The sequence below is a fragment of the Pagrus pagrus genome (genome assembly GCF_965226575.1).
Source record: "Pagrus pagrus genome assembly, chromosome: 24".
NCBI classification, from domain to species: Eukaryota; Metazoa; Chordata; class Actinopteri; order Spariformes; family Sparidae; genus Pagrus; species Pagrus pagrus.
The window spans coordinates 2750461-2778362 of record NC_140206.1 but is presented as its reverse complement, the minus strand read 5'-3'; the positions used below and the strand labels follow the sequence as shown (position 1 = coordinate 2778362).

General features: G+C 40.2%; 1 protein-coding gene across 1 annotated transcript in view; it reads right to left on the bottom strand.

Moving 5' to 3' along the window:
- ahr2 (aryl hydrocarbon receptor 2) overlaps positions 1-19236 on the bottom strand; it is a 66485-nt gene extending 47249 nt beyond the window's left edge. Inside the window, exons 1-2 of the mRNA XM_084347509.1 lie at positions 18801-19236; positions 7960-8147 (exon numbers count right to left, since the gene is read on the bottom strand). Of these exons, the coding sequence (XP_084203635.1) occupies positions 7960-8147; positions 18801-18859 (247 nt within the window). The 5' untranslated portion in view covers positions 18860-19236. The remainder of the gene's footprint in view (positions 1-7959; positions 8148-18800) is intronic.
- Between the last annotated feature and the right edge of the window lie 8666 nt (positions 19237-27902).

The window sequence follows — 27902 nt, the reverse complement described above, 5'->3', positions numbered from 1 at the left end:
ACAAGTCTCCAGCTTCTTCAGTTGTTTAGGAGAATGCTGCAACGCTGTTTTACTGTGAAGCTCCAGAAACGTTTTGTGGACTACACTTGACTTCCTAAACTTCACCTGACTTGACACCAGCATGGGAGATAATGACTGAATTTTCATTTTAGGCTAAACTTTTCCTTCAAGACTTTCTGTCCATGCTCAAACATTGAACTTGACTTGAAGCTGCAGTCGACAAAACAACCTCCACTCAAGGTCTACTTAGCTAAATGCTGACGTGTGCAGTCGGCCTTACAGCACGGTGACCCTCGACCTTTACGCCCTCAAACATTAGACGGGTCAGAGGTCAGGCTGGGTTTCGGGGGGGTCAGAGGGTTCAGAAAGAGGAAGCTCGACGAGCTCTAGCAGCTTTAATCTGCTGGGAACTCTGACAGAGGCTTGAAACCGAAAACACATCTGGAAAACGCATGCAGGAGGAGGAGGGGGAAGGGAGAGAGCGAGAAAATACTGAATGTGTAACAAAGAAAAAAAAAACAAGTGTGTATACATGCATGTATGTGAGTGTGTGCGTGTTTCCTGAGGCCCAGCAGAGGAGGGAAGTTCAGCCGAGCTATTATAAGACCACAAATTACGGTTCTCCACAGCCAGAAATCTCCTCTGCTGGGGCCTCATCAACGGCACAATGAAGACTTCACTCCAAAAACCAAACGCATCCACTCTGGAAAAATGTCGCAACCTCAAATTCAATTCAAATTCATCTCCGGATTCATGAGAAACAACTATTCTGTGGGCAAATATTTCAATAATGAACAAAAAGAGAAAACGTCTTTGTCTCTAAAAGCATTTTTCATCTGCATGTGCAGGCAGTGCAGAGACTGTGTTCTCATTTCTGGGGAAACACATCATCCTTCACTTTCACACCTGTCATTACCAGCCGCCTCTCAGGTGTGCTAAAGCTCACTTTATCCATTGTCAGCCAAGTAAACATCCCCTCCCACATAAATGATACGGCAGAAAGACTCAAACACTTCAGAACATAAAGCAGTATTGTCTTCAGGGACTTGCAGTGAGACTCTGTGCTTTTATTTTTGATAAATGATGTTGTTTTTCTCTTCATTTCAAGTGTTTTTTACTACTTTTAGTTTGCTTAGATTAGATGTAGGGCTGCAAGCAACAACCATGTTAACTGTCAAACAATCTGTCGATTATTTTCCTGATTCATTGATTAGCTGTTTGGTCAGAAAATGGTGAAAATGTGGATCAAATGTGGCCCCAAAGCCTAAAATGACATCCTTTTTGTGGACATTTGGTGTCTCTCTGAAGTAGTTGCTGTCTTGTTGTGGATAGTTTGTGTCTCTCTGAAGTAGTTGCTGTCTTGTTGTGGATAGTTTGTGTCTCTCTGAAGTTGTTTTGTGTTTCTCCGTGGACATTTTGTGTCTCTGGATTTGTTTGGATTCTCTTTGTGGCCATTTTGTGAAACTCTGAAGTTGTTTTTGTCTCTTTGTCGACATGTTGTATCTCTCTGAAGTTGTTTTGTGTCTTTTTGCTGTCTTCTAAATGACTTTCCATCAAGAAATGTAAATTTTTAGCACTGTTGCTTATATTATTTCTAACCTATGTGAGTTAAAAATAACTTTTTCAGTCAAATGGAGACAAAGACGGAAGAAAAGAAGAAGAAAAGAGACAGACAGAGACTCTGAGGATGAAACAGAGCTGTGTCTTAACATGAAGGAAGTCTGGTTGAACAATGCCGGTGTTGTGAGCGTCGGCCATGGGATCGAACCCCCGGGCGTTTCCCATCGGCCCATCGGCCCGTCGGACCCGTCCAGCGGCTCGGCCCAGGGGGAGAGACGGCGACCAGAGGACGGACACAGAGCGTTCCTTTCTCAGCCACATCCTGCTGCAGCGATGCGCCAGCTTGGCCTTCCCATGAGCCTTTACACTCCCGGGTCGTCTTTGTTCACTGACAGGCATGCTGGGAAATATCACCACCAGACAGACTCTGACTGGGCCTGTTTGGTAACGCCGCAATCACAATGAGGGATTCACTGAGGCCAAAGACACTGTTTGACGCTGTGAATGTCTTTATGTCTGTTTCCACTCCTCCGAGGACCAAACGACATAGAAAACAGTCAACTGTCGGATGTTGGTGCAACAGTTCTGGTGAATTAATGAAACCATAAAGAGATTAATCTTCAAAATACAGATTTTTATAACTTTTTGTGACATTTTTTGTGACTTTTTATGACAATCAGCACAACACCAGATGTATCTGAATCACTCAAAGAGAAAAAATCTGATACGTACTGGGTCCAATTTGTAAGAAAGTAGATTTTTGAGTCTCATTCCCAACTCGTCAGTGTTGGGTTTCTGAACTCGTCAAATACTGACACTTTTGGTTTCTGAACTCCAAACTGGCAGCCGACCCGACTTACATTATCAAAACCTCAAAAATAGACTTTCTTACAATTTGGACCTTTAAGTGTATAACTGTACCTGCCTTTGGTAACAAGAGGATTTATCCAAAAGCGAAGTATCTTTATCTCTCTCTCTATCTTTGACTGAGTCGACCATTTCTTGTGAGATCCAGTCCGGAGAACAGGCTCGGACACCGACGAGTCAGGAAGTGGCTTTGATATTCTTAGCCCTTCAGCCTAGACTGAGCTTTTCCAACCTTGGCATCTGGGAAACTACGCATATTTTCCATGCAGAAGTACAACATGTGGACAAACCCAAAGTTTAGATCGTCACATAGATGCTTATTCATAGCTTTAAGTTCTAAAAATGTCTAACAATGGTCTGAAAACTGTATGTTCTGGATGGTGGCTGAGACAGAAAGCTCTGTATCGTCTATCATCTCCCAAAGCACAGACATGAACATCTCCTTTGTGAAGCTGTCCACAGGCTTCACTGTCAGCTGTGTGTGGCCTCTGTGCCGTCCAGACGCTGATGGCAGCAGGAGTCTCTCAATTAGATTATTCTTCATGAGGAATTTGGATGAACCACAAGACCTCCAAGGCTGAGAAAGTCTGGTGTTCGCCAACAAAGCCAACAATGCGTCCAAAACACAGGCCAACCTTTTTATCCACCGTGATTCGAGAAAAAAAATCACCAGACAACGAGCGTTTCAGAGTACAATAGGACCTCTAAATGGATGGATGGATACCTGCCAGACTTTAAAAGCACTGAGATACAATATCCCAGACTCAGTGGTTGATTGTGGCTCTAAAACATATTTGCAACTGTGATTTAGAGATAAAATGTTTTCAGCACAGAAAGCAGATTAAAGCATTGGTTAAATATTATCAAGGTGAAAGAGCCAAACTCATCACGAAGCAATGATGCAGCACAAATGAATCCTTTCATTACCAAAGGCTAGTACAGTAATGCACTTAAAGGTCCAATTTATAAGAAATTGATGTTTGAAGATTGTAGGTCAGGTCAGCCTCAGTATTTGACAAGTTGGTAAAAGTTGGGAATGAGACTCATCAATCAACTATTTTACCTTTTAATAATTTGGGTTTTAAATAGTACTAAGTACAAAAGCCATTTGAGCCAGAATATATTTCCATTCTAGTCCGTAAATCTCTTGTTTTTTCAACCAAACCAGAGTTAGTGATTGTTGAGATTACAAAATATATGGAAATACCCTTTTACTCATTATGAAGGCCCATTTATCAACTGAGTTCTCGTACAATTGATTGGTTGAAAAATAACCTGCAACAATTTTGATCATCAAGTCAATGTGTTTTAACTTATTTAACAAGTGAAAATGGCAGATATTCCATGATTTCAGCTTCATAAATGTTAGCATTTAAAGCTTTATCGGCGTCTTTGTAAAAGGCACTTTAGAGAGAGAAATGGTTGGATCAGTGAGGTAACGTCAGCAAATTAATTAATGTTTTTCTTGGTTGGTCAAAGGAGAGCAGATCTCTTACTTTATGTTCTTTGGGAAATCTTTTCAAACATTATTTTTGGGTCTCAAGCACTTCAGGTTGAGAAGGCGGCTTCAATTTAACATACAAATCTTGACTTGAGCAGCTGTGTTGTATCTGTACCAGCATTACCTTTAAAATCCCCTTATAAAGCTCAGTTTTATAGACTTGCTGTTACATGATGTCTTTTTATTTCATTGTTTTCAGTATTGTTTTTTCTACCCTCTGTCCTTGTTCTTTGATCTTATGGTGCCCTCTCTACTTTTAATCATTTCCTGACTTTGATGTCTGCTGTTTAAGTGCTTTATACACTTTAATGTTTTAAAAGCTGCTTTAGTACCACAATCAGAAAGAGATATTTATTATTATTATTATTATTAGGCTGGAGAAATTGCATTGTCTCAACCAAATGTCCTATTTAAAAAAAAATAGCCCAGTTCATGACAGCAAAATGATCTCACGAGCAAGACACACAAAGTTCCCTGCAGACAACAGCTAATGGGTCTATTAAAGATAATCGAGAATGATAAAAAGGTACCAGGAAATTAAGGAACAACTGGTTCCAGTAAAGCAGACAGAGCCCATATCCCTCTCTGGATTCATCTGAAGGTGGACAAGCAAACTTGTCATTACATGATGAAAAAGTAAAACCTCAAAAGCAACAGTAATGAGGACTTTTTAATACTTACAAAAGCCTCAAATGTGGATAATCACATCCACCACAATGCACTTCAAATAGTCTGATGCATGCACTAAAAGTCAACCTTTGAAGCATTTCAGTGTGTGTGTGTTGGAGAGTTTCATGAATGCATAAAGCCCCGAGTTGTCCCGGTGCAGGCCCTGCCGTGCGAACAGGCCTCCCTGCTGTAACAACAAACTGGACTCCTGCGGCGTTTGTTTGAGGTGGAGGGGGGTTGGAGGTGGGGGCGTAGGGCTTGGACGAGCTGTGAACTTCAGACGTAGGAAAAGGTTGAACAGTTGAAGGAAAAGGGGCCCCGGGGTGCTGCAGGGGCCGCCACAGGAAATGGGTGGGGCTCAGTGGGAGGGAGAGTGACGGATCATCGCCCAAGAAATAGGTGGCGTGGGGATGAGGGGTGTGGGAAGAAAAGCTAGATCACTGTAAACTAGTCTATCCAACATGAAGCTTAAAATATGTCAGATAACTATTGTTCAACAAGCCAACACACCAACCAAGAAACAAACCAACCAACCATCCAACAAGCCAACCAACCAATCAAACAACAAACCAACAAACAAACCAACCAAACAACCAACAAACCAACCAACAAACCAACCAACCAACCAAACAACCAACAAACCAACCTAACAACCATCCAACAAACCAACCAACAAACCAACCAACCAACCAACAAACCAACAAACCAACCAAACAACCAACAAACCAGCAAACCAACAAACCAACCAAACAACCAACAAACCAACAAACCAGCAAACCAGCAAACCAACCAAACAACCAACAAACCAAACAACCATCCAACAAACTAACCAACCAACCAAACCAACAAACCAACTAAACAAATTAAACGTTTTGTTTTGTCCGAACAACTGCCTAGATACAGTTTTTTAAATAAAAATGTTTTAAAACAGCTTCATTCAAGAACTATAATGATTAATTGGTCATCATAATTGTTGCTGACTTATTTTCTGATGATGAACGGATTGAATCTCTCTCCCCTGTGATTCACTTTCAAAATAAAAGCACTACAAGTGAAGCTGCTGGAACCAACAACCAAGGCCCGCACTGACAGTGGAGTTTGAAAGTAACCAGACCTCCCGACGCTGCCTCCAAACGCATTTGTTCAACCGACACTAAGTGACCAGCGCTGCCAAATAATTGATGACTGCAAAGCAACAGGCTCTGCTGTCTGTTTCCTTTGGCAACAGGTCGAGGCTGTTGGAGGACGAACACTTAAAACTCTCTTTTGTTTTGATGAGAACGGTTTCTACAGATTTTACTGTCTCGCTGCACAAATAGACCATAACATGCCTGCAGGGGGCTGATAGGCTTGTTGGTCAATGCCAATGACTCATTTGACTCATTGATTACTCGCCAGCAGCTGAGATTTCTGGCCTGAGCCTCTGTTTCAGAACAAAAACGCTCATTGATTCCAGTAATGAAGGCCTAATTCTCAAACCTATAAAGTGAACGCTAGAGCAGTTTTATTATTCCAGAACTCAAGACCGAAGATGTATCAACTCCTCGCTAGAGGTTCTTGTTGGTTCTGTGCTCGGATCACCTTGTTTACTGCTTTATGCTTTTCTGTTTGTTTTTAAGGAAATTTTTAATTCCTCATCTGATGCATTCAGAACTCCATTTGAAAATTAATAAAAACTTAAATCAGGTAAAGATAAACACGCCATGCTTACACTGACTGTGCTGGCGCTCATACAGTTTGTTGGTTGGAGCCATCAGCTTCATTCGGCCAAGTTTTTCTCTGTTAATCTCAATCTGTAACTGCAGTTGTACAAGTACAACTACGAACACTTGAGTAAATTTGTTCTCTTCGTTCCACTTCACACCACTTGCTGAAAAGGGGCTCGTCTCCAAATATACAGTAAGCCGGAAGGGCCAGATTTCACAGCCCTGCACTGATATAGCCCCTCAGCTGCTGACAACCACACACCCCCACCTCCCACCACTGTAAATAGGAACCTTGTCTTTCAGACCGTCTGGGTCTAATGGCTGCTATTTTAAAAAAGAAACGGCAGAACAATATGAGGAAGCTCGCTGGAAACTGGAAGAACTTCACCGAGCTTCAAGTTGACAGAAATATGGCAAAATTCACTTTTATGAAGAATAATGTGGGTTTTTGCGCCATCCTTGGCACTTCTCTGCAACTGTTAAAAAGATTTACGGTCACATTTGGAGAACAAACAGGCCGGGATGATTAGTAACCATGCAAGCTTTGTCTGGTAACTCAGACGAGTCCTAAATGTAACAAGAAACTTCCTGAAACATTATTCAAAGCTAAAACCTGAAACCTTTATTTCATTCATTATTTTGCATTGAGTTTGGTGCAAAAATATCTGACTTAAAATGTCCAACTTCTGGCTTCTTGTTTATGCTGTGTAAATCTCTATATTATCTTGAAGTGCTGCTGTAAATGTATGCATGATATTGAAGTCTAGACATTTTGCCCTTTCACCATTTTCTACTTCCAGTATCAGCCACAAACAGACAAAAGAGAAATTCAGGCATGGCTGGTATCTCCCGGCTGAATATGTGCAGCAGAGAGTGGAACTAAACCTGCTAAAAATAAGTTAGAATAAATAGTTTTCACTCACTAACAGTGTGTTTGATTGTTGAGTGTATTTTAGTTTAGTTTCCATGAACTGGGTTTCCCACAGGAAACTAGCAGAGGTGGTACGCACCCACAAAAAAACCCCAAAAAGATTGATGTATCTGCAGAACTACATATGATTCAAACTAAAAATCTTCTGTTACCATGAAGATTTACAAACAAACTGTGTCCAACTTCCTTCCATATTATAACTGATTGAGCCTTTTGCGTCTCACACATATAAACACAGTTTTCCTGACATTGTGATATTCATTAAAAGCAGCTAGAATCAATGATTTTGTAATAACCATGTGGTAAAAGAGAAGTGAAAATAATGCAGCGTAATTTCCAGCAAAAAAGCTGTAAATAGCCACTGTGTACTACCTGTTCAGCAGCTAACTGCGGACAGAAACAGTCAGAGATTAGCTGGTGAACACAGTGGAGCGTTTAGCAGCTAAAGAGACGGATGTTTCCCTCCTTTAAAGCCTTAAAAGTTACATACGACAAAACAATCATACCGATTGCCTCCGTAGCTTTAGGTACAGCATGAAAGCAAATAAATGAGTCCCATCTTCATGTAATGTTAAGCTATACTTGTATACTGTACGACTTTATAAAGAAGGCAGAATTCTCCACCCACAATCGACAAATAATCAGCGATGCGGTGTGTGACCTTGTCCAGCTGACACAGTTCTTGCTGAAACCCTGACGGAAAGATCCACAGCTTGTACACTCACCATTGAAGAAGCTCTTGACCTTCAGGTATCCGACGCTGAGGCGGAGCACGGACAGCTTGTCCAGCCGAGCCCTGACCTCCTCGGTGAAGGGCAGCAGGCTGGTGAGCTTGTCCAGCTCGCCGTTGAGCCGGTCTCTGTGGCGTTTGGAGGGGTTGGACTTGGCGCCATCGGGGGGCGGTGGTTTGGGGCTGCGGGTGAAGGGAAAGAAGACAACATTATAACTTTAGGAAATTAGGAAGGTGATTACATTGGAAAGATTTACGCACTGACAGGACAATCATGCAGAAATTCATCCAAACAGAAAACTTTCCCAAACCTCAATTCACTTTTTGAAAAGGTCAGTTTCCCGTGAGAGACAAAGCTTGAGTTTGGCATTCAGAAAGGTCACGACGAGTGTTTCAAACAGACTCAATGTGTGAAAAGTGATGCTACATTTTTAAGATTTTAATTTTATAATTATGTTATTGTATAGCTTCTTAATCTTCAGCGACGTTTCCACTCAGGCCGAGTTGTTTTCCCTCACAGCTGCTGGATGTCGGGGATTAAAAAGGGTTTGCCGAGTGGAAAACAACAGACCACCTCGACTCTCCAGAGGCACATGGCAACGAGCTACCTGCTCCATCCACTGTTGCCATGGGAACCAGGTCTGCAGCCTGATGCCACCTGTTCTGTTCCGAGGACTTGTTTATCACCTGTGTGCTTCTGTCAGCACGCCTCGGCCAGATAAACACGACTTAAAAACCAGTGAGAAACGATCCAGAGGAGGATGGAGCTGAGAGTTTAATGTCCTGTCAAGCACTCTGTGTTTACAAACTCACTGAGAGAGAGGAAATGGAGAGTTTCCCTTCCTAAACGAGATTCAAGAGGTCACATTTATTTACATTTTTTTATTTGCGATATCTTACTGACTTTAAAAATGTTTGAATGAACTAAAAAATGTGTATACTGCTTGCTTTAGTAGGGTTGGCAGGGAGTTTTGAGTCAATACATCTACACCAGTGTTTCTAGTTCACTGTGGAGAGTGTTTAAGGGGCTTTTTCCATCCTGACAGAGGGAAAAACTTAATTAGTGATTTTGTGCCTCTATGATGGTCGACTCATGATTCTTGACCGGCTGCACAAAGACATTTGTTGTCTGAAATGTGAGGATTTTGCTGCTTGTCTTTGTCATTATTTTACAGTAATATAATGTAATTGTCACACACAAACAATCCGTCATTTCGCACATTCCTCATTTTTGAAACTCTAAAATGTATGTAAGGTTTGAGACGGACAGCGTCCCCTCGAAACCAGGCACAACAGACAATAGATGTTCCCCATGACGCCTCCAGGATGAAAGGGATTTTTTTGGTGTGATTAATGTCTCTATAACGCTCGCTTAGCAAATGACAAACTGAATCAAGAGCGCTACAATAGAGAGTGTCTTTTCATGTCGTTGCTATTGTTATTTTCACTGGCTGGGTACTCGGCGCAGCACTTAAGAAGAAAAGACGTGTTAAAATGTGACAGGAAATGTGAACCTCGCTCTTGATGAGGTAGCCATAATGCAACGCTGTGAACAATGAATTTGCATTGAAGTCATAGGCGGCTGGTGGGCCGTTTTTTTTTGGCTAAGGGAGCTAACAGCTTACGGAGCTAATAGCTTACAGTGGAGCTAAACACACAGCGGGACAGAGAGTTCACAGTAAATAAATGTACTTAGTTTGGAGGTACTTTGACAGCTGACCAACAACTATCGATCATAACAACAAAGTAAAGAAACAACATTTTGATTTTAGGACGGTTCTGTTGAAAAGACTAATATTATTTGTACATCCACATCAGTCTCAAAACAGCAGGATGTCCTGTTAAAAAACAAAGACAAGGTAAAAACGTTATCGCTCCTGCTCCTCGCTCACAGTTGCCTGATAAGACAGTTTGAACTCGTGTAAAGAGGTAAACAAACCCTGTATCTGTAACTGAACTCTGGTGACCGGCGGTAAACCCAGCAGCTTCTCATCTCTAACTCAAACCAGACGTTCGCCGGCCGCACAGAGGGCCTTTTCTTTTTCCCAGGGAAGGTGTGAAGCTGTGGAGCACCTCAGACGCTGAGATTTGGTTGATTTTAGGTCGCTTGGAGCTCTGTGGTGATTTTCACATTCATGCAGTTTAACCGCACTCTGATATCTGATGTTTCGCAGGTTTGAGAGTGAGTTTGTTGCTTATTTTGGCATTTTTTTACCCTTTCAAGGCCAGTTTTTCATACTTTCACCTGCATGATTTAAACGTCTCAGGTTTAGTTTAGAAAACAACGACACAGCTCTTTCTTCTTCAGAATAGGAACAAGATCTGCTCGATGATTCTTATCATCATAATGTCACACAAGTCGTCTTTACTTCTCCTTTCCACTTAAATGTTTAGAAGTTTCCATATCATGATGTGACTCATTTGTTGAGTCTTGAATGAATGAATGAGTCTTTGAAACAACAGCTAACATACTGTACTCAGACGAGCTACAAGTCAAACCAAAGCAATCATCTTGCAGCACATCAACTTTGATTTGAAAGTTTTTTCAGTAAACCTTAAAACTTTTCTGCATTTGTTTTACAAAATTTACTCTGGAAGACAACTAGGATAGAGAAAAATATGAGTTATAAAAGCTGAAAAACCCTCCCACCGACTGCCTTGCTTAAGGGCACAGGAAGTCATCCCAATCTGACCTGGCAACCAGCAGTCATCAAACACAACACAGCTTAAATATAAGACAGCAAGTTGCAGTGAAAAGACAATAAATGTGATATATTGTTTGTTTTGTTTGTTTTATTTACGAGAAAATAGTTTAATTCTCTCACAACTGAAGATTTCCTGCTGCAGTTTGTCTTAAATGATAATAAACAGAATATGTTGGGTTTTTAACTGTTGCCCAGACATTAAAAACTATTAAGAGGATGTTGTGATGGGCCTATTTGATGATTTTATAACATTTTACGCCAGAAACTGATTCCATTAAGCCTCCAAGTCTTCAGGAGATCAACAGAAAGCTAAGTTAGTCATCAGCCGCAGCCCTAATAAACAGTATTTGAACTCATGAATTTCAGCTGGTCTACTTTCAGTGTTTTGCTCGCAAACACTTGAGCAGAGCATCTGGTTGTAGTGGGAATTGAACCTGTGACCTTCCAGTTACAGGTCGGTCTCACACAGAGCAGCTGCATGTCTGCTGCTTCTCAACTTAAATCAGCTTCAGATGTTCCTGCTGATGACTCCGCCGGGGATTTTCAGGTCAGGTGAGGCCAATCGGCAAGCTCACTCTGTGTGTGTGCACCTGCATACTTTCTAGGCACTGTGGCTTCAACCCTTTAACCTCCTTATTTCTGGTACTTTCGAGGGCCTGAGTGTGCAGACTGAAGCTGCAGGACACAAACACACAGACCAAAAGCTTTAGCTAATATCTAGCAAGCTTATGTTACTTTTATATTAAATATGAACAGATATAGAGGGCAGGAAACCCACAATGTCATGCCATAAACAGCTTTTATGGTTGGCGATGTAACTGTAACTTCTCTTGTTTATCACACATAGTTAGCTCAAAACAACACAGTATTTAAGTGAAAGGAAGATACGACCTCAACGACCAACGCTACTACAGACTGAAGACAAACCTGGAGACGTCCGCAGAGACACACACGAGTCGAAACACTCACAGCCCGTATGGATGCAATCAAAAAACAAAACACTGAAAGAGCCAAAAGCTTCATGCACCTCTGAGCTGCTGCAGCTTGCACTGAAGAACAGAGGTCACACTGATGAAAACAGAAATATAACACACATCCATCCCTGCTGCATGAGGGGCTGTGGGTGGTCCTGACGGGGTCATAGCTGTGAAACCCTGACTGAATGTTTTGTTGTTTTCCACCAAACAAATATGAAGAAAGACGTGTTAATGAAATGCAGATAGCTGAGGATTCATTTGCCAAACATTTACCCATAAAAGATATAATTTTGCAGCTAAAAATAACACAAAGAGGAAGAACACCCCGTCCCCCAAGTATAGATATAACTTACTGTGAACTATGTTAAATCTGGATGAAACATAACAACCAGTCTGATAACAAACAGTCAAAACAATAGCGAGGAAAAGAATCAAATCTTTATCTGCACATTGTTGATTTCACAGGTTAACTTTCAACAATTAGAAAAATGCAGCTATGGTTAACATTAAGAGGAAGAACGACCCATCCCACCGACTACAGGTGTAACCTACAGTGAAATATGTTAAATTTAGATGTAAATATATCAAAGTAATTCCTCAAAAAATCAAGATTTAATTGGAGAACAACTCAAGCCTGAACTGTACCGTGGAGCTGGACTGTTTTTATGGTTTTTCAGCCGTTTAAGCTCAGAGTCTCTGCTGTGAGCGGACTGCTTGAACTGTAACTGTAACATAAATGTGTAAAATGTGGACATTTGGCCCTGACGGAGACCTCCTCCTCCCCCCATCGCCTCCCTCCTGTAAATAAGACATCTGCTTCCAATAATACTCCAGAACACGACATATCTGAAATCGAGGCGAGATGGCTATCGCCGCATTCCTGACGGCACAACTCCCTGCAAGAACAATGAGCAGCCAGTGTTGTTGCTTCTCGCTTTATCTACCAGATCTGTCCTGGAAGGGGCGTGTGTGTGTGTGTGTGTGCATACGAGTGTGTATATGAGTGTGTGTGTGTGTGTGTGTGTGTGTGTGTGTGTGTGTGTGTGTGAGAGAGAGTGTGGGGTTTTGTTGGACTTGAAGAAACACTCCCCTGCGTTCACACAAAGGCACTTTGTCTCCGCCGGGGCAACGACACCTCTGCAGAACAAAAGAAACTAAATACGATGTTGGCGTCTGTTCCCTGCCGGAGTTATGATACAGGACAAAAAAGAGCACGAGACGAGGATCACAGCTGCAGCGATATCAGGCCAAATAAGTCGATACCAGAGCTGATAGTTTGTGTCAATGCTCTGCAGTGTTCAGGGTCGACATCTGCTTCATTTTATCCAGTTTAAATTAGAGCTGCAGCGATTTATGGATTAGTCGTCAACTATTAAATTCACCAGCAACTATTTTCATTAACGTTTAATAGGTTTGAGTAATTTATCAAGATAGAAAAGTCAAAATTCTCTGATTCCAGCTTGTTAAATGAGAATATTTCTTCTCTCCTCTATGACAGTAAACAACTGACCGATTAATGATCAACAGATTTATCGACAATGAAAATAGTGAATCATGAGTTGCAGTCTGTCTGAATCCTACTCGTCCTTAAAGGAACAGGAACAGAACTGTTAATTAATGTTTAATTAACTGTTCATTCACCATTTAATAATGATAGTTACTATATATATTGTTACTGATCTGGTAGCATGACTGTAAGGAAATTAGAGGTCATTCAGATTTGATATTTCTCAGTATTTTGTTTAATGAAGGTGATTTTTCTGGTATCAAATTTAATCTACATCCTAAATTTGATAGGAACGACTTACTCATCGGTGCATGTTGAGGAAATGCACAAGAAGGAAAGTTCTTATCTACTAGTAGGACGAGAAAACAAGAAATTCACGGCAAAACATACCCACACTGCTGCCAAAATCCTGTAAATCAAACCTAAAACTCTATGCTATCTATCAGTATACTGGCATATTATGAGATTTCTAGTTTGAGTAAGTCTTATATATGTCTAGGCCTCCAACTAACGATTGTTTTCATTGTTGATTCATGTCAATAAATGTCTTGTTTTGTCCTCAACCCAAAGACATTCAGTTTACTGTCATAGAGGAAGAAAATATTCACATTTAACAAACTGGAATCAGAGGATTTTGCGTTAACATCACTGTGTTTCCTGTTGTCATAACATCTGGGAAGTGAAATCTGGGAGACTGATGTCCGTCACATGTCAGTCATAAGAGAAACTGTGCGTCTGCTGCAGCAGGAGGTCAGCAGCACATCGTTTAGACATCAGCATGACCTCTGCAGCAAAACAAACATCTAACCAGCAGCATCTGACCTGACTGTTGCTCATCTGCAGGCCAGCACCGAATATAACCAATCACAAATATGCATGTTCGACTACTTTTTACTGTCATATTTTTTCCCTTACACACGTGCAGGTTCAGAGACGCTTTGTAAGAGTCCTGACCTCAACTAGGAACTGGTTTTCTGATGGCATTTTACTGAATCCAAATCCAGAATCCAGTTCCGAATCCACTTATCAAATCTGGATCCTTTCCGTGTTTAGTGGGGAATGAAAACAGTTACAAAAATATGTAATACATGTTTTAACTTCACTCAGTATCGTACCTAAACCACAGAGGTTCTACTGAGCTGAAAGAGTTTTCACCACATCTTTAGTCAGGGCTTCATAATAGTCGTTAACCGTGTCCTGACTCATTGTTTTTTCTGTAGCTGGGAGCGAAAATAAACCTTTGTTCCTCGCAGCTACAAAAGACACGGAAGCTACAGTAAAAACAACATAGTGGAAATAATATAAACTGTATTTTATCATTCAGCAGATATCAACTCAATAAATAGTTGCTGCTGCTGCTACAGGTCGCAAAATCTGACGGGTCAAGTAGCTTAAATACAATTACATTTTCTTTTTAGTTTGTTATTTTAAAGCGTATACATCACATTATTAATCTAAAATGCATGTATGATGCTTTAATATAATAACAACACTTTGACTAACGTTAGGTTGCAGACTAAAGATCATGACGGCTTGAGTTTACACAAAACTAAAAGTAAGTCTTAGATGTGGCTTGGATGCAAGCCCAAAACTCTGCACTGCTGCGCTGGAAATTTAGCAGTTTATTTTCTAAACAAATGAGGTTATCACAGTTTTTTGTTGCATGTCGCTTAAAAGAAGAAAAACATTACATATTGCGTTGAGAAATTAAATCATAATGCACCTAAATTTTGTGCTGGGGCACCTAAATGAAAAGGTTATGGGCACCAGTGCAACCAGTGCGAAAAATTAGTCTGGAGCCCTGTTGTGTGACAGAAGAAAAACTCACATTGGCGCATGTTGGACAACATTATCACACAATTATAAAGTAGTCTGGGTATTTTACAAACTTGGAACCAGATCCAAAGTGGAACCAGATACTGGAACGTGGACATGAACTTGACCGCCGACTGTGAGCCGGGCCTTATCGGCCAACATCAGTGTTGAACCTCGCTAACACTCGAGGCTGAATGGGATCAAATCCCTGCAAGACTCCAGCAACTGGTGGAAAGAGTGAAACCAGAACACTGTGTCCACATACTTTTGTCCATGTATCTTTAACCTATATAAAGTTGTGTGTGTTTGTGTCGTGCCTTCTCACACGCAGACAGACATTACCATAAATTTAAATGTTCTAGCTTTATAGCAGTGTAAACATGAAGGTAAACTGCCTCGGGGTAGATCGCTGACACGCCGCCTCGCCTCCAGGCTCGTCTGTGGGTAAATACACTCACACACACATGCACACACTCATGCACACACTCATGCACACACTCATAACTCATTCACTGTATTAAAAAAAAAAAAAAAAGACAGAGAAAGATAAACTCCCTGAGAGAGAACTTTTCCTAAAAGCCCATGTCGAGAGAACATGGCAGACTTATGTAACGGTTTGCGTGACACAGAACTATGTTAATTTGTGTTGAGGGAGGGAGGAAAGAAACAACCCTCCGAAAAAACACACAGAGAGACAGAAGGAAAGACAGGAAAAAAGTATGTTGTGGCAGTCGAGGAGGAGGAGAAAAAAAAACACAGAGTCTCAGATTACGCCATCCTCCCTCCCTCCCTCCTCCCTCGTGGAAACATCGCGTGAGAGTGCTCTCTCTCCACGTCCTGATTATGATTAATGCAGGTAGTACCACACACACACACTCAAACCACGGTTCTGGCAGGGTTCTGCCGTGGTTCTCTGCTCGGGCCTGTGGTTCTGTATGGAGCAGTTAACACTCCCGTCTGGCTTGTTAAAGTTTAAAAATCACAAACTGGTAAAATCACAGCGAGGAGGAAGGCAGTGTGGCTGAGAGTAACTCTGCAGTTCTCAAAGGGTTCTTCACAGCACCGGGAAAGGTCCATGCTAGATTATTAGAGCATGGTGCTTTAGAGAACATCTCAAAACGGTTCTTTAAAGCACCATGAAACATTTACACTAGGTTATTCAAGCATGGTGCTATAGCGAACATCTCTAAACAGCTCTTTACAGTACAGATGTGTCTGCAATGAACTGTTAAAGTATGTTGTCCTCCAGAACATCTCCGAAAACGGTTCTTTATAGCACCATAAATGATCTTTAATTAATTATTTGAGAGTGGTGCATTAAAGAACCCCTCAAAAAGGTTCTTTACAGGACCATGGAGGAACAGCTCTTTATAATACAATGATGGGTGTAAAATTAACTATTCAATCATGTTGCCCCAGACAACAACTCCAAAAAAGTTTCTTTATTGCACCATAAAGGGTCTATAATAAACTATTTTATCATGATGCATTGGAGAACCTCTCAAAAAGGTTCTTTACGGCACCATGGAATGTCTATGTTAGATTATTCAAGGGTGGTGCTTTAGAGAACATCTCTAAACAGTTCTTTACAGCACAGTTATGGGTCTAAAATGAACCTTTAAAGCATGATGCCCTCGACAACATCTCCAAAAAAGGTTCTTTATGGCACCAAAAATGGTCTATAATAAAGCGTTTCAGCATGGTGCATTAAAGAACCTCACAAAAAAATGTTCTTTACTGCATCATTAAGGGTTTTGTAATTAACTGTTCTTCCACGGTTCATTAAAGAACCTCCTCTAAAAGTTTCTTTACAGCATCATTAAGGGTCTATAATAAATATTTGGGGGGCTTCCATAAAAAGGGTTCTTAACAGTACCTCAAGGGGCCTACGGTAATTGGCATGGTGCTTTCGAGAACCCCTCAACAAGTTCTTGATAGCACTGTGAAGGGTCGATTAAGATCAGCTGAGCATGACACTACAGGTTACAGGTTCTGAGACTTTTTACAAGTTATGATGGGTCAAAGAAGAACCATTTTACCATGGTGCTATACCATTGTGAAGGGTTCACAGAAGAACCCTTTGTGCATGGTGCTTTTCAGTAGTTCGCTAGATGGTTCTCTGCAGATTTGAACAAAATACAACGCCATGGAGAACTTTTTCCAGCAGTAACAACGGTCACTGGCAGAGGACTCTAAAGGGTTCTTTACAGCACCAATAGGGGTCTAAGAGGTACCATCAGAGCATAGAGCTTGACAGAAACTCTCTCAAAAGTTTTTACAGCACAGTTAGGGTTCTCTAAATAACACTTTGGGCATCTTTTATTAAGAGTTGTTTTGGATATAGGTCAGAGGCCGTGCTCAAGAAGGTTCTCTCTTACTGTTAAGTGTTTATGAAGATACATTTGAGAACATTAACCTTAATGAAGGGTTCATTCCATAGGGAGGTCTATTTTAGAAATGTAAGGGTTCTTTACAGAATAGTTAGGGGTCAATTGCGTCTGTAGTCTTTCTTAAAAGTTATTTCAAGCACCTTAAAGTTCCCATGTAAAAGGATATGGGCACTTTTCAGATTCACAGTTTCATACTGAGCCAAAACGGTTCTGTTATGGTCTGTTCTGTTTTTGCTCCAGTATGAAGCACTGACTCCAAAATCGGGTTCTAGAGACCTCCGGAGATCCTTGAAGGGGTTCTAAAAAGTCTTGGTAAACTAAAAAAGAGAGGACAAAGACCCTTAAAGAGAAATCTACGTATAATGGTGCTCGAGAAAACATTCATTAAGCGTTCCTTACAGACCTATCAAAGGTTCTCAGTCCAACAAAGTTCCTTTGTGGTGCAGAAATCACTTTTGTATTGTGTTTAAAAGCCTGCTGAATGATCTTCTGGTGCTACAGTATGCAGAAGTGGTTTTCAGTTTGTGGTCTGGGGCCATACCGGGTTCTCGAGGGGACTCCAGAAGAGAAAACAAGATGTAGTTCAAATATACACTTTGTTTTACTCACAAATAGAGTAATGAGAAGGTGGTTTGATGAGTTTACTGATGTGGGGATTCAGATCGCCTACAGAGCACACTCAGACAAAAACTCACTATAAATAATACATTTAAACTCAACACGTCTACTACTTTCTACAGCTTTAGAGCTCAGAGATCATTTGCACGCCTCAGTCTGGAGAGCCCAGCTGTCTCTGATGGTATAATTAGATTTAAATAATACCGAAGCAACAGTTTTCTTTATTTTCCATGCTGGATCGGCCTGCTGTGTTGTTGGACTTCAGCACTTCACATTACCTCGGTCTGGCAAGCCAACATTGCATAACCACAAGTAGGGAAAATAGACTTTATGGCCTTATGGATTTAACTGGGGACAATGTCGCTACTATTGCAAACTTATAACGTAGTGCAGCCTTATAAGCATGTAACAGGCTGTAATGCATGCTGACTGACTGGTGTGGAGGTGTTTGCACAGCTGGATCCACCTTAAAAAGAGGCTTTATGCAATCTATAGGCTGCAAAGTGTGATTGTAGTGCAATAAAAGCATCTGAAAGTCTTAATGCATTATGTTTATGGAAATATTGAAGGCTATATGTGTCATGCTTATTTTTGTAATGGTAGTATTACATAAGTATTACAGTAAAAGTACAACAAGAGTCAGCAGACACGCTCAGAGTGCCTTCAGGGAGTATCATATGAATATTATAGACATGCCGAAGAGATCATAAGGTCATGAAGTACAAGAACCTCATTGTATTCGCGCTTCTTGCACACTATGAGGAGACTGTGTGGATATTACTGAAACTTGACGGTTTTTTGAGTGTAGTTTGGTGCGAACTTACATTTTCTGGACCGGCTTCTTCCGTTTCTTCGCCGCGTACAGCGCCGTGCTCCCCAGCATGTTGAGTTCAGGGCAAACCGAGTGAGAAAGAGTGGCTTTAAAAGTTCACGTTCACGACTCCGAGCGTGTTTAAGAGACTACCATCCCTCGAAAAACGACACAACTCGGATATGAAGAAGTAGAAAATGTCCGTAAAATCCCCGCAACGTTCGTCCTCCGCTGGCGTCGCGCGTCTCTGAGCTGAAGAAAAAAGTCACTTTCCGTCGTTTTTTAGGTGGTTTTCAGTCTCCAGACGACACAACGTGTCATAATCCTGGTGTGTGAGCGGTCCCGCGGCGGTTTAGCGACATTAAAGACACTTTTAGGCGTTAAAACGAGCCCAGGAGGAGTTTTATATAAGTCCTCCGTCTGTGCGTCAGCCCCGGTCTGATCTGACAGGGCTGCTGCCGCCGTGTGTGTGTGTGTGCGTGTGTGCGTGAGTGTGTGTGCGTGTGTGTGTGTGTGTGTGTGTGAGACTGTAGCGCGAGAGCAGAAATATTTAAGGTGGTCCAAATGTGGGCCAAGTGAGACCGACACCGCGGCACGGCAGCGCCTGGAGAACTGCATCCCAACCAGGCAGACCTTAAGACGGACACGTCGTGTTCTGTTATCGTTTTATAACTTTATGATGACACACAAGTTACAATAATAACAATAATAACAATGATAATAATAATAATGATAATAATAACAATGATAAGAATAATAATGATAATAATAACAATGATAATAATAATAATAATAATAACAATGATAATAATGATAATAATAATAATAATAATAATAATAATAATAATAATAATATATTAGTAGTAGTAGTATTGTGGTTCATATTATAGTTGTTATTATATGAATATGTGGAATTATTTATATTTCCTATAATACAGAAATGTGAATAAATATATTAATTATGTAATAATAATGACACTGTCATTGTTTTATTATTATCATTCTTATCATCATTATTATAATTATAATTATTATTATTGTTGTTGTTGTTGTTGTTGTTGTTGTTGTTGTTGGCGTTAATAAATCTATTCATCATAATTGGATAATAACTGTATTAATTATAACAACAATTATTTAAATAATTATTAAATATTTTATTATTATTATTATTATTATTTATGATGACATTAATAATCTACTTACCTTTACAATCTACCTTAATTGTATGATAATAATAATAATAATCATAATAATAATAATAATAAAAATAATAATAATGTTAGTTATTATTATATGAATATGTCGAATTATTGATATTCATTGTAATGTGTAAACGTTAAAATATATATTAATAATGTAATAATATTGACACTGTTATTGTATTATTATTATTATTATTATTTTTATTATTATCATTATTATTATCAATATTTATGAAGATGTTAATACATCTATTTATCTAATGAGTATCACAATAAATAAAAACAATTATATACATTCACTGTAGTATTAATTAGCAATAATAATAATGTTATAACTATTATTATTTATTCATGTTCCTCAACAAATATGACTATAAATTCAAATAAATATAAACATTTATTGTAGCACTAATAATTTCATTCATTAATCCGATTAAATGAAGAAGAAAGAAGAAAATAATTTTAAAAATTAATTCTCCTAATAATGTTAATAACCTATACTTTATGTCTTTAGAAATTTACAAATATTTTACAATTAATTCCAACAAATAAATGAACGTATTTACTACAGTTACGACAGCCCGGTTTTAAATTCAGGTCCTTTATCTTAACTAGTGATTTGTTTGTTTCCATATTTGTTTGCAGATTCGCAGCACTAAATGAATATATCACCCACTCACACGTCGTTTCTTTATCTCCAGGTCCTGTGGTCAAAGGTCAAGTACATTTAGTATCAGATACTTTAGATTTTTACTCAAGTACAACTAGTGGGAGTGACTTTCACTTTCAAGGTGATATTTGAAAGATATCTGTACTTTTACTGTCACGCTGCAATCAGACCACCCAAGATTAAAAAAAGAAATATCTGAATTTTGAGTGTTTCAATCTTCCCTTGATGCTGCTTCACCACTTTTATCTATTGATCTCTGTCCGTAAAGATCAATCAAATTGAAGCCAAGGTCTATTAAATAAAGTTTTTTCAGTCCTCCGGGGGAGTTTGACCCAGAATCGGGAACATTTGATGAAACGTGAAGTCTGTTTACGCAGCCTGGTCAAAACAAAAGCTCTGACTGATGTGCTGACATTAAGGAGAGTTTCCCAGGGATACACTGTCACATCTGTTGAAAACAATCAGTCATATTTTTGTAGAAACACATGATCTGGCAGCACAAAGTGTAGATTTGTCACTCTAGCTGGGTGGTATCTCCAGGTGAAGGTTCAGTCGACAAAAAGTTTGTAAATGAAGCCACGAGGTACGTGTTTATCTTGTGTTTGGGTCATTTGGCAGTCAGTCCTGTGTCCTCCTACGCTCCTCCACTGAGGTGAACCAGGTTTTTACAGGGTCATGACTTTGAAGGATTTACTGTTTTCAATGCAGCCAGTGTCAGGGTGATCCATCAATGTGTTTTTGTTCTTGGTGAGGGACTTGCTCCGGCACGCCAGGAACCAAATCTGCACAACCAAAAGGCACACTTCTTCAGACTCAGAGAGGTCGACGGCTTCATCGGTTCAGCCACAATATTCCCTCTCCAACATCTGTCGGTTATAAAGTAAACTGGAAGCTCTTGGTTGTTTTTCATTTGTGACTTCTCGTCATGACGGCTCAGGTTGTGTAACGCGCCGCTGACTTCCAAGATCACAGTTGTAAATATGAACTGTCACGAATCAGGATTCTTCTGGACGGAAATAATGACGAGGAGAGGAGTGAAACACAAGCTGGGTTGTTATTTGAAGTTCAGACGGTTCAGATCGGCTCGCTGCTGCAGCAGCAGAATCAAGAGATAATCAATTTCAGGCTTCTCATCTTTTCAAAACGGGCCGCTTATTTTGAGCAAAAAAGTCAAAAACAAGAGCAGAAACTGAAACATACAGTCACAACTTTTGCAGGTTTAAGGAGCGACATATAAACAAGCTAAAATAAAGCATGAACTGAGGCTGTAGCGCCCTCTTTGGCCAGTTTAATGGTGTTGTAATTATGGGTAATCCAAATGTTTGTGCAGGATGTGCAAGCCAGGCCGATCCTTCAACCTCCTCCAGTGTCACGGAGGACAAACACTGACACTGCGACACATTCAGCTGCCTGTTATATGTAGAAACTCGCCATAAACAGAACAAATTGGGGACAGAATGTGACCAGAGTAACTGCTAAATGGTGCTAAATGTAGCTGCTGTTAGTTATGAGCTCAGTTCGACGTGCAGCCCCGGGGGAGTGTTGGTGCTTGCACTGCTAGCATGGTAGCTTTGGACGGGATGGGTTTGGGATTGCTGGTTAGCATGCTAACTTCAGTAGACGTCTCTTTAATATAATATAATACATGTACTTCTTCACATTCTGTGCATAATTTGAGTAATTTGTTATTATTAAAACGTTCTGAAAGGCAGCTCGATCCATGACAAGATAAACAAAACTGGGTTTCTCTCAACCATCATCATTCTGGTGTGAAATTATGACAAAGTTTTAACCCAGGACCCAATATGTGCACTATAAGGTTAACTATCAGTGTATTACATTACATATGCAGGAAAACTATCATTGCTCATTAGATAATAGATGTGATCAGAATCAGTTTTAGGCTCGCTGTTGTTTACTTTAAGTATAAATGATATCTTTGCAGTAATAACTGCAAATCCAGTTTTTACGCAGATGAAACCATTTTTTATTCTTCTGAATCGTCTATTGACAAAGTTGTGTTCAAGTCTTCAGTGTGCATTTGAGTGTGTTCAGAAATCTATGAAAAGACCAAATTAATGTTATTCACAAGGTCAAGGAGGTGCAATCATGACGCCTATAACATTTATTCACTAAATGGGACCCAAACTGAGTGTGTCACACATTACAAATATCTGGGCAATTGTTGAGATGACACACGTGTTAGAACTGACAAAAAAGCTGAGATTTAAAAAAGGGTGTACTGCACAGGATTCATGTTTTCTTTTCTTCTCTCATATTATTTGACTGGAATTAGCTCACAGCTCACAGCTAGCTATCACTCAAAGTGGTCACGGTGTGAAAGCAGCTCAGGAAAAAGGAGAAAGAAGAGAGAGTGGGTCACTAGTTTACATTCATTGGTTGTTGTAGGCTCTAGGACGGGCATGGGCGCCCTAATATAAATTAAGTGAGTTAAATATGGCCTCGTATTAGGATTGGCAGTGAGTCAATCCACATAAGAGCCCATATTAAATGGAGCCAGCCTCGAGTGGCCATTTCGAGGCAGTGCAGTTTGCATCACTCCCAGGTTGGCTTAATTTTCAGCCCTGGGGTTTTTTAACCAAAATCATATTTACTAAGTTTCACAATGTTACCCACATGTTTATTTTTGCAGTCAAGGCAGCAAAGGATCTGCTTTCAAAGAAGTTAGTGGGAAGGTTTGGCGACTGAACGCAATTTGAAAAGTCTAAAGTTGTGTTATGTGCAGGGATTCAGCAGTCTGGAGGCAGTTACATTTACTGTTAGACTTTTAGTTTATCATCTGTTCAGGAAGCTTTTGATGAAAGGTCCAGCCTCACATGGGAAATGCAACTGATAAGTGAGCGTGAAAGTACATTTCTGACCTTATAAAACAAGAAAAATCTTAACAGAAGGCCCACTTATTAACTGAGGACTGAGCGAGTGAAGAAAGCAGCAAGATACCAGTTAAAGCTCTGGAGTTAGGAAATACAGTGTATGTTACGAAACCTTCTGTTTACAGACTAATTTATTCCTCGACCTTGTGATGACGATGGTGATGATACCTGCACAGACTGATCTGTAGCAGTTACATAAACCGTCTCATGGAAAGCTACTTTATTCTCTTTTTCTTCCCAGTAATTAAAACGTACTTCTCATTTGTGACTGCTTTACATATAAAACAGTTCCAGGTTGGCTGGCAGCACTGAGGGGGAACTCTTGGCATCCATGTTGCCATGGCAGGACATTGTTTTTAACGCTAAACACCGCGGTAACAAGTCAACAGCTATCTGCGATATGCCACCCTCTGGCCCCGTTAAAAAGCAACCTTTGTTTAAAATACACCCTGTTTTAATACCGCTTGGCTCGGACCTGCAGCGCCTGGCAGCCGCGCTCGCTCACTTTCCTTTATGAGACGTTTTTAAAGAGCCACAGCTTTTTCTGTTTCTGCAGCTCTGATTTTGTTTCTGTCTTTAAGTTATATGAATCTGAGGAGGATGACAGCTTGATTTGTGTCTGCAAACTTTGATTTTAATGGTTTTATGATCTAATGGAGCTGCGCAGTTATTACTCTTAATTGAGACATCCACAAACTGATTTATAGAGGGTAATTAAAACAAATGATAGTACTTTTTAAGAGATAATATGTAACCGGAGTCTTTGGCTGACAGCAGCGTGTTTTCTCTCCGATCAGAACTTTTTAGCTGCAGCCGGTTCTTTGTTGATGAGATTAGCTGTACAGAAAACAGAGGAGGTTAGTAAGCCAGCAGCCATTGTTCCTCATCATTAGCATGCTCCATGACTAAACTCCACCAGTTTATATATCTGGCAGCACCAAAACAGGCCTAAGAGCTGCGGTAACTTTCCACTGTGCCACCGCAGGCTGCTGCAGCGTTTTATTGCGACATGCAGAGGTGGCATTTACACAGCAGTAAACGCGCTCCCAAACTCTGACTACAACTTGTGAACTCTCTGTTCCCTCGTGTTTTTTAAGCTTGATTTAAACCAGGGAGGGTGAAGGTGGTGCCTTGCTCAACAGCTACCGGCTTCATCCACTTTTCTGCACCGGTAAAAAAGCTTTTATTTTTGATCATATCCTCCCTGTTTAGTTTCAATGAATAAATCTAATAAATGTAATGTGCATTATTAGATTTCACGGTAATAGTTGCACACTTAACAAAATGAAACCCTCTTTTAATATTTTCCAAAATAACTCGCTCACTGTCACCACCAATAACAACCCTTTCCCACTGGACAGAGAGGAGAAAGAAGCCAAGTATGTCATCAGACATGTCTCACATATTATTTGTTGAGAAATGGCCACATATATGCTTTCTGTGGTCACAGTATAGCATAAATTATTAAAACAATACATAGAATAACTGTATTCAAAGTTGAAAAGTCAAGTAGATGCGTCTTCATTTCTGGCTTTAGCCTCTTATTAGCAACCTCCTTTTTTAAGACATGATAAGGACTCACGCATTCACGTTAACAACAGACCTGCAGACAGCATCCTGTTATAGCCGTTGTTATTTTCAAGGTGCGAAGGCTGAGTGGAGGGCAGTGGATACGGCATCCTCTGTGAGACCAACGTAACTTCTTTTGGACTCGTTCCTAAATGTTCCTATTAAATGTTCACCTCATATTTCCAAGCTGGTGATATAAAAATACCATTTAACTCATAGTGGACTGTTTTCTGGTTTCACAGATGGTTGACAACCTTCCGTCTGGCCGTTCTTGTCGCTTTGACACGTCTCCAAAATATGATCCAGCACCAAACACGGGGCGGCGATCGGGTCGAAACTTTCAGACATAAAAGGTCTCAAATTAGCATCGGGCCACCGACAGACGCAGGGGCAAAGGATGTAGATCAAGATATGATTAAAGGTCGCAGCCACTGGAAATTACAGGCCTGCTGCAGTCATGTTATTTTCCATGTCAGGCCGGTCTGGAAGCGCTCGGACCTGCGGCTCATCCTTCAGCCCTGGTTAGTGGTGAGGGCAGCCGGAGGAGACATGGCAGGCTGCAGCTCTGGTTAATAGTCGTATCCGGGACAGGCGGGTTCTGGTAAATTGGTGGCAGATGTTGGTGAGTTTGGATGCGAGTTAGAGGGAAGAGGTTGGTTTATATCAAACTGTGGACGCGAGGAATAAAAATGCTTTTCATGACTGGAATTCACGAGCTTTCCTCTTTGTACTTGAACCTATTTCAGTGTTTTTTGATCCTTTATTTTCTTTAAGTGCATCATTCCAACATTTGGACTTTAAAAGTGACAGTTTACAGGTGCAGCAGAGGCACTGTAAGTTGTTTGTTTTACTCGGACATGAAGTATTTGAATATTTTCATGAATCTGAATTGTTTCATTGAAACTTTTATTCTTCATGTTATAGCTTCACTGTTCGTCCTGGTGACGGCAGTAGCTTGACTTAGGCTTCATGTACAGCTTCTGTGAGTGTTAATTAAAGGGTAAGTTAAGTAAGTAACCCAAACCACCATAAAAATACCCAACGTTTAATGATTTAGCCACTGTAATGAAGGCTTTTTAATTTTGATATCATCGTCTGTTACATTTTCTTGTGCCTGGATTGTCTTCTTGTCTTGAGGTTCAGTTTCTTTCCCTGTTTTCTGAGACCACCTGACATATTTTGATCTACAAGTCATCTCATGTCGTCTTTTTTTTCTCTTTTTGTCATTTGGGTGAACTGACCCTTTAGGTAAAGGCCTAATAACCTGTTACTTCAATTGATGCAGTTGCGCCATTGGACAAAGCACCTGAATTCCAGTAAGTCTTTTTTAAAATGTCTCTTTTTTTGCGTTTTTTATTAGTTTTGTAAATGTTTTCATTGTTAATAACTCACCAGAATGAGGAAACCTCCTCTTTCCTGTCCTTATTTGACTTTTCAACAAATGAATTAAGGAAAGAAACTCTTATTTACCGTATTTACTGGAGTAAGTCAGATTAATTTGCACGTCATTTTCAAGGTGTGTGAAGACTGAGTGGATGGCAGTGGATACGACATCCCCTGTGTCTAGTTTTGACACATTGGAGCAAGTAGTCGTCGGTTTTCCAAGTGTGATTTGGGTAAACTGATCCTTTAAGTAAAACCCTAAATGCCTCCAACCTCAATGGAAGCAATTGGACAAAGCATCTAAATCCAATTAGTCTTTTTTAAAATGTCATTTTTTAAATGCTGCAACCCCACAAAGAACGGCTTGTTTGTGAGCTTTCTAATAAGCTCGCGAACAAACCGTTCTTTTTAGCACCACGTGTTGTCAATAGTATGTTAAAATGTCAGTCCATTAAATTCCCGGGCAGTTGAATCTGGACCGAGAAGGTTTTTGAAGAAAACCGGTTGTTAATTAACGTTTTCTTCCGTCTTTAAAAGATCCAGGAACGAAGAGAATTCCTCGGGTGGTTTTGGCTCGACGAGCATGTTTGTTTCTCTAACAAGACCTAAAAACTTTCTAAACCTTAACAGGAGTGTGTAATCTTTTACCTCCATATCGAGTTTGAACTGAAGCAATCACTAAACAAAGTGATTTAGCAGCAAACAACTGTTGCAACACAGAAATGTTGCTCTTCCTGTTTTTCTGTTTTATCTTAGTTTTAGGGTTAATCACTGACCCAGATGAGGAAACCACCTCTTTCCTGCCCCGGTTTGACCTTTAAACAGAGGGATTAAGAAAACACTCTTACTGACTGTATTTACTTGCAGTTAGTTAGATTAATTTACAAAGTAAATGATGCAGCTTCTCCCACCTTTATGAAGCTTCTGTGCATTCTTATCAGCTGCAGTGTGTAAGTTGTGTCTGTATCTTCCGGCAGTTTGTGGCTTGTTTTATTGCGTCTTTATGGTTTATTTACTGTGGTTTTATTGTTTTTTATAAGACGCTTTCACCATGTGTTTACCACTGGAAACTCCTCGGGCATCACTGGTGGGAAACAGTTTGAAGTGAGAGGGATTGAACAAAACTTTATTGGATTTCTAACAGATTACAGTTTGGATTTTCATCTATGTTCTTGTAAATTTCTTCCTGAGTGGTTGGTAATGTTGATGATACCTCGGACATTCAAATGAACAAGAGGGCGTTTTTTTCTTTCATGTGGGGCTCAACGCAGCCGTGAAACCTAATATTTCCTCCAGCAAAATGAGATTATCCCACTTTTCTGGAGTAAAATCACCTTTTCCACCGTCTTTGTTTTTTAGGTAACAAAGAAACCCATCCAAGTGGAAAACATTCTCTA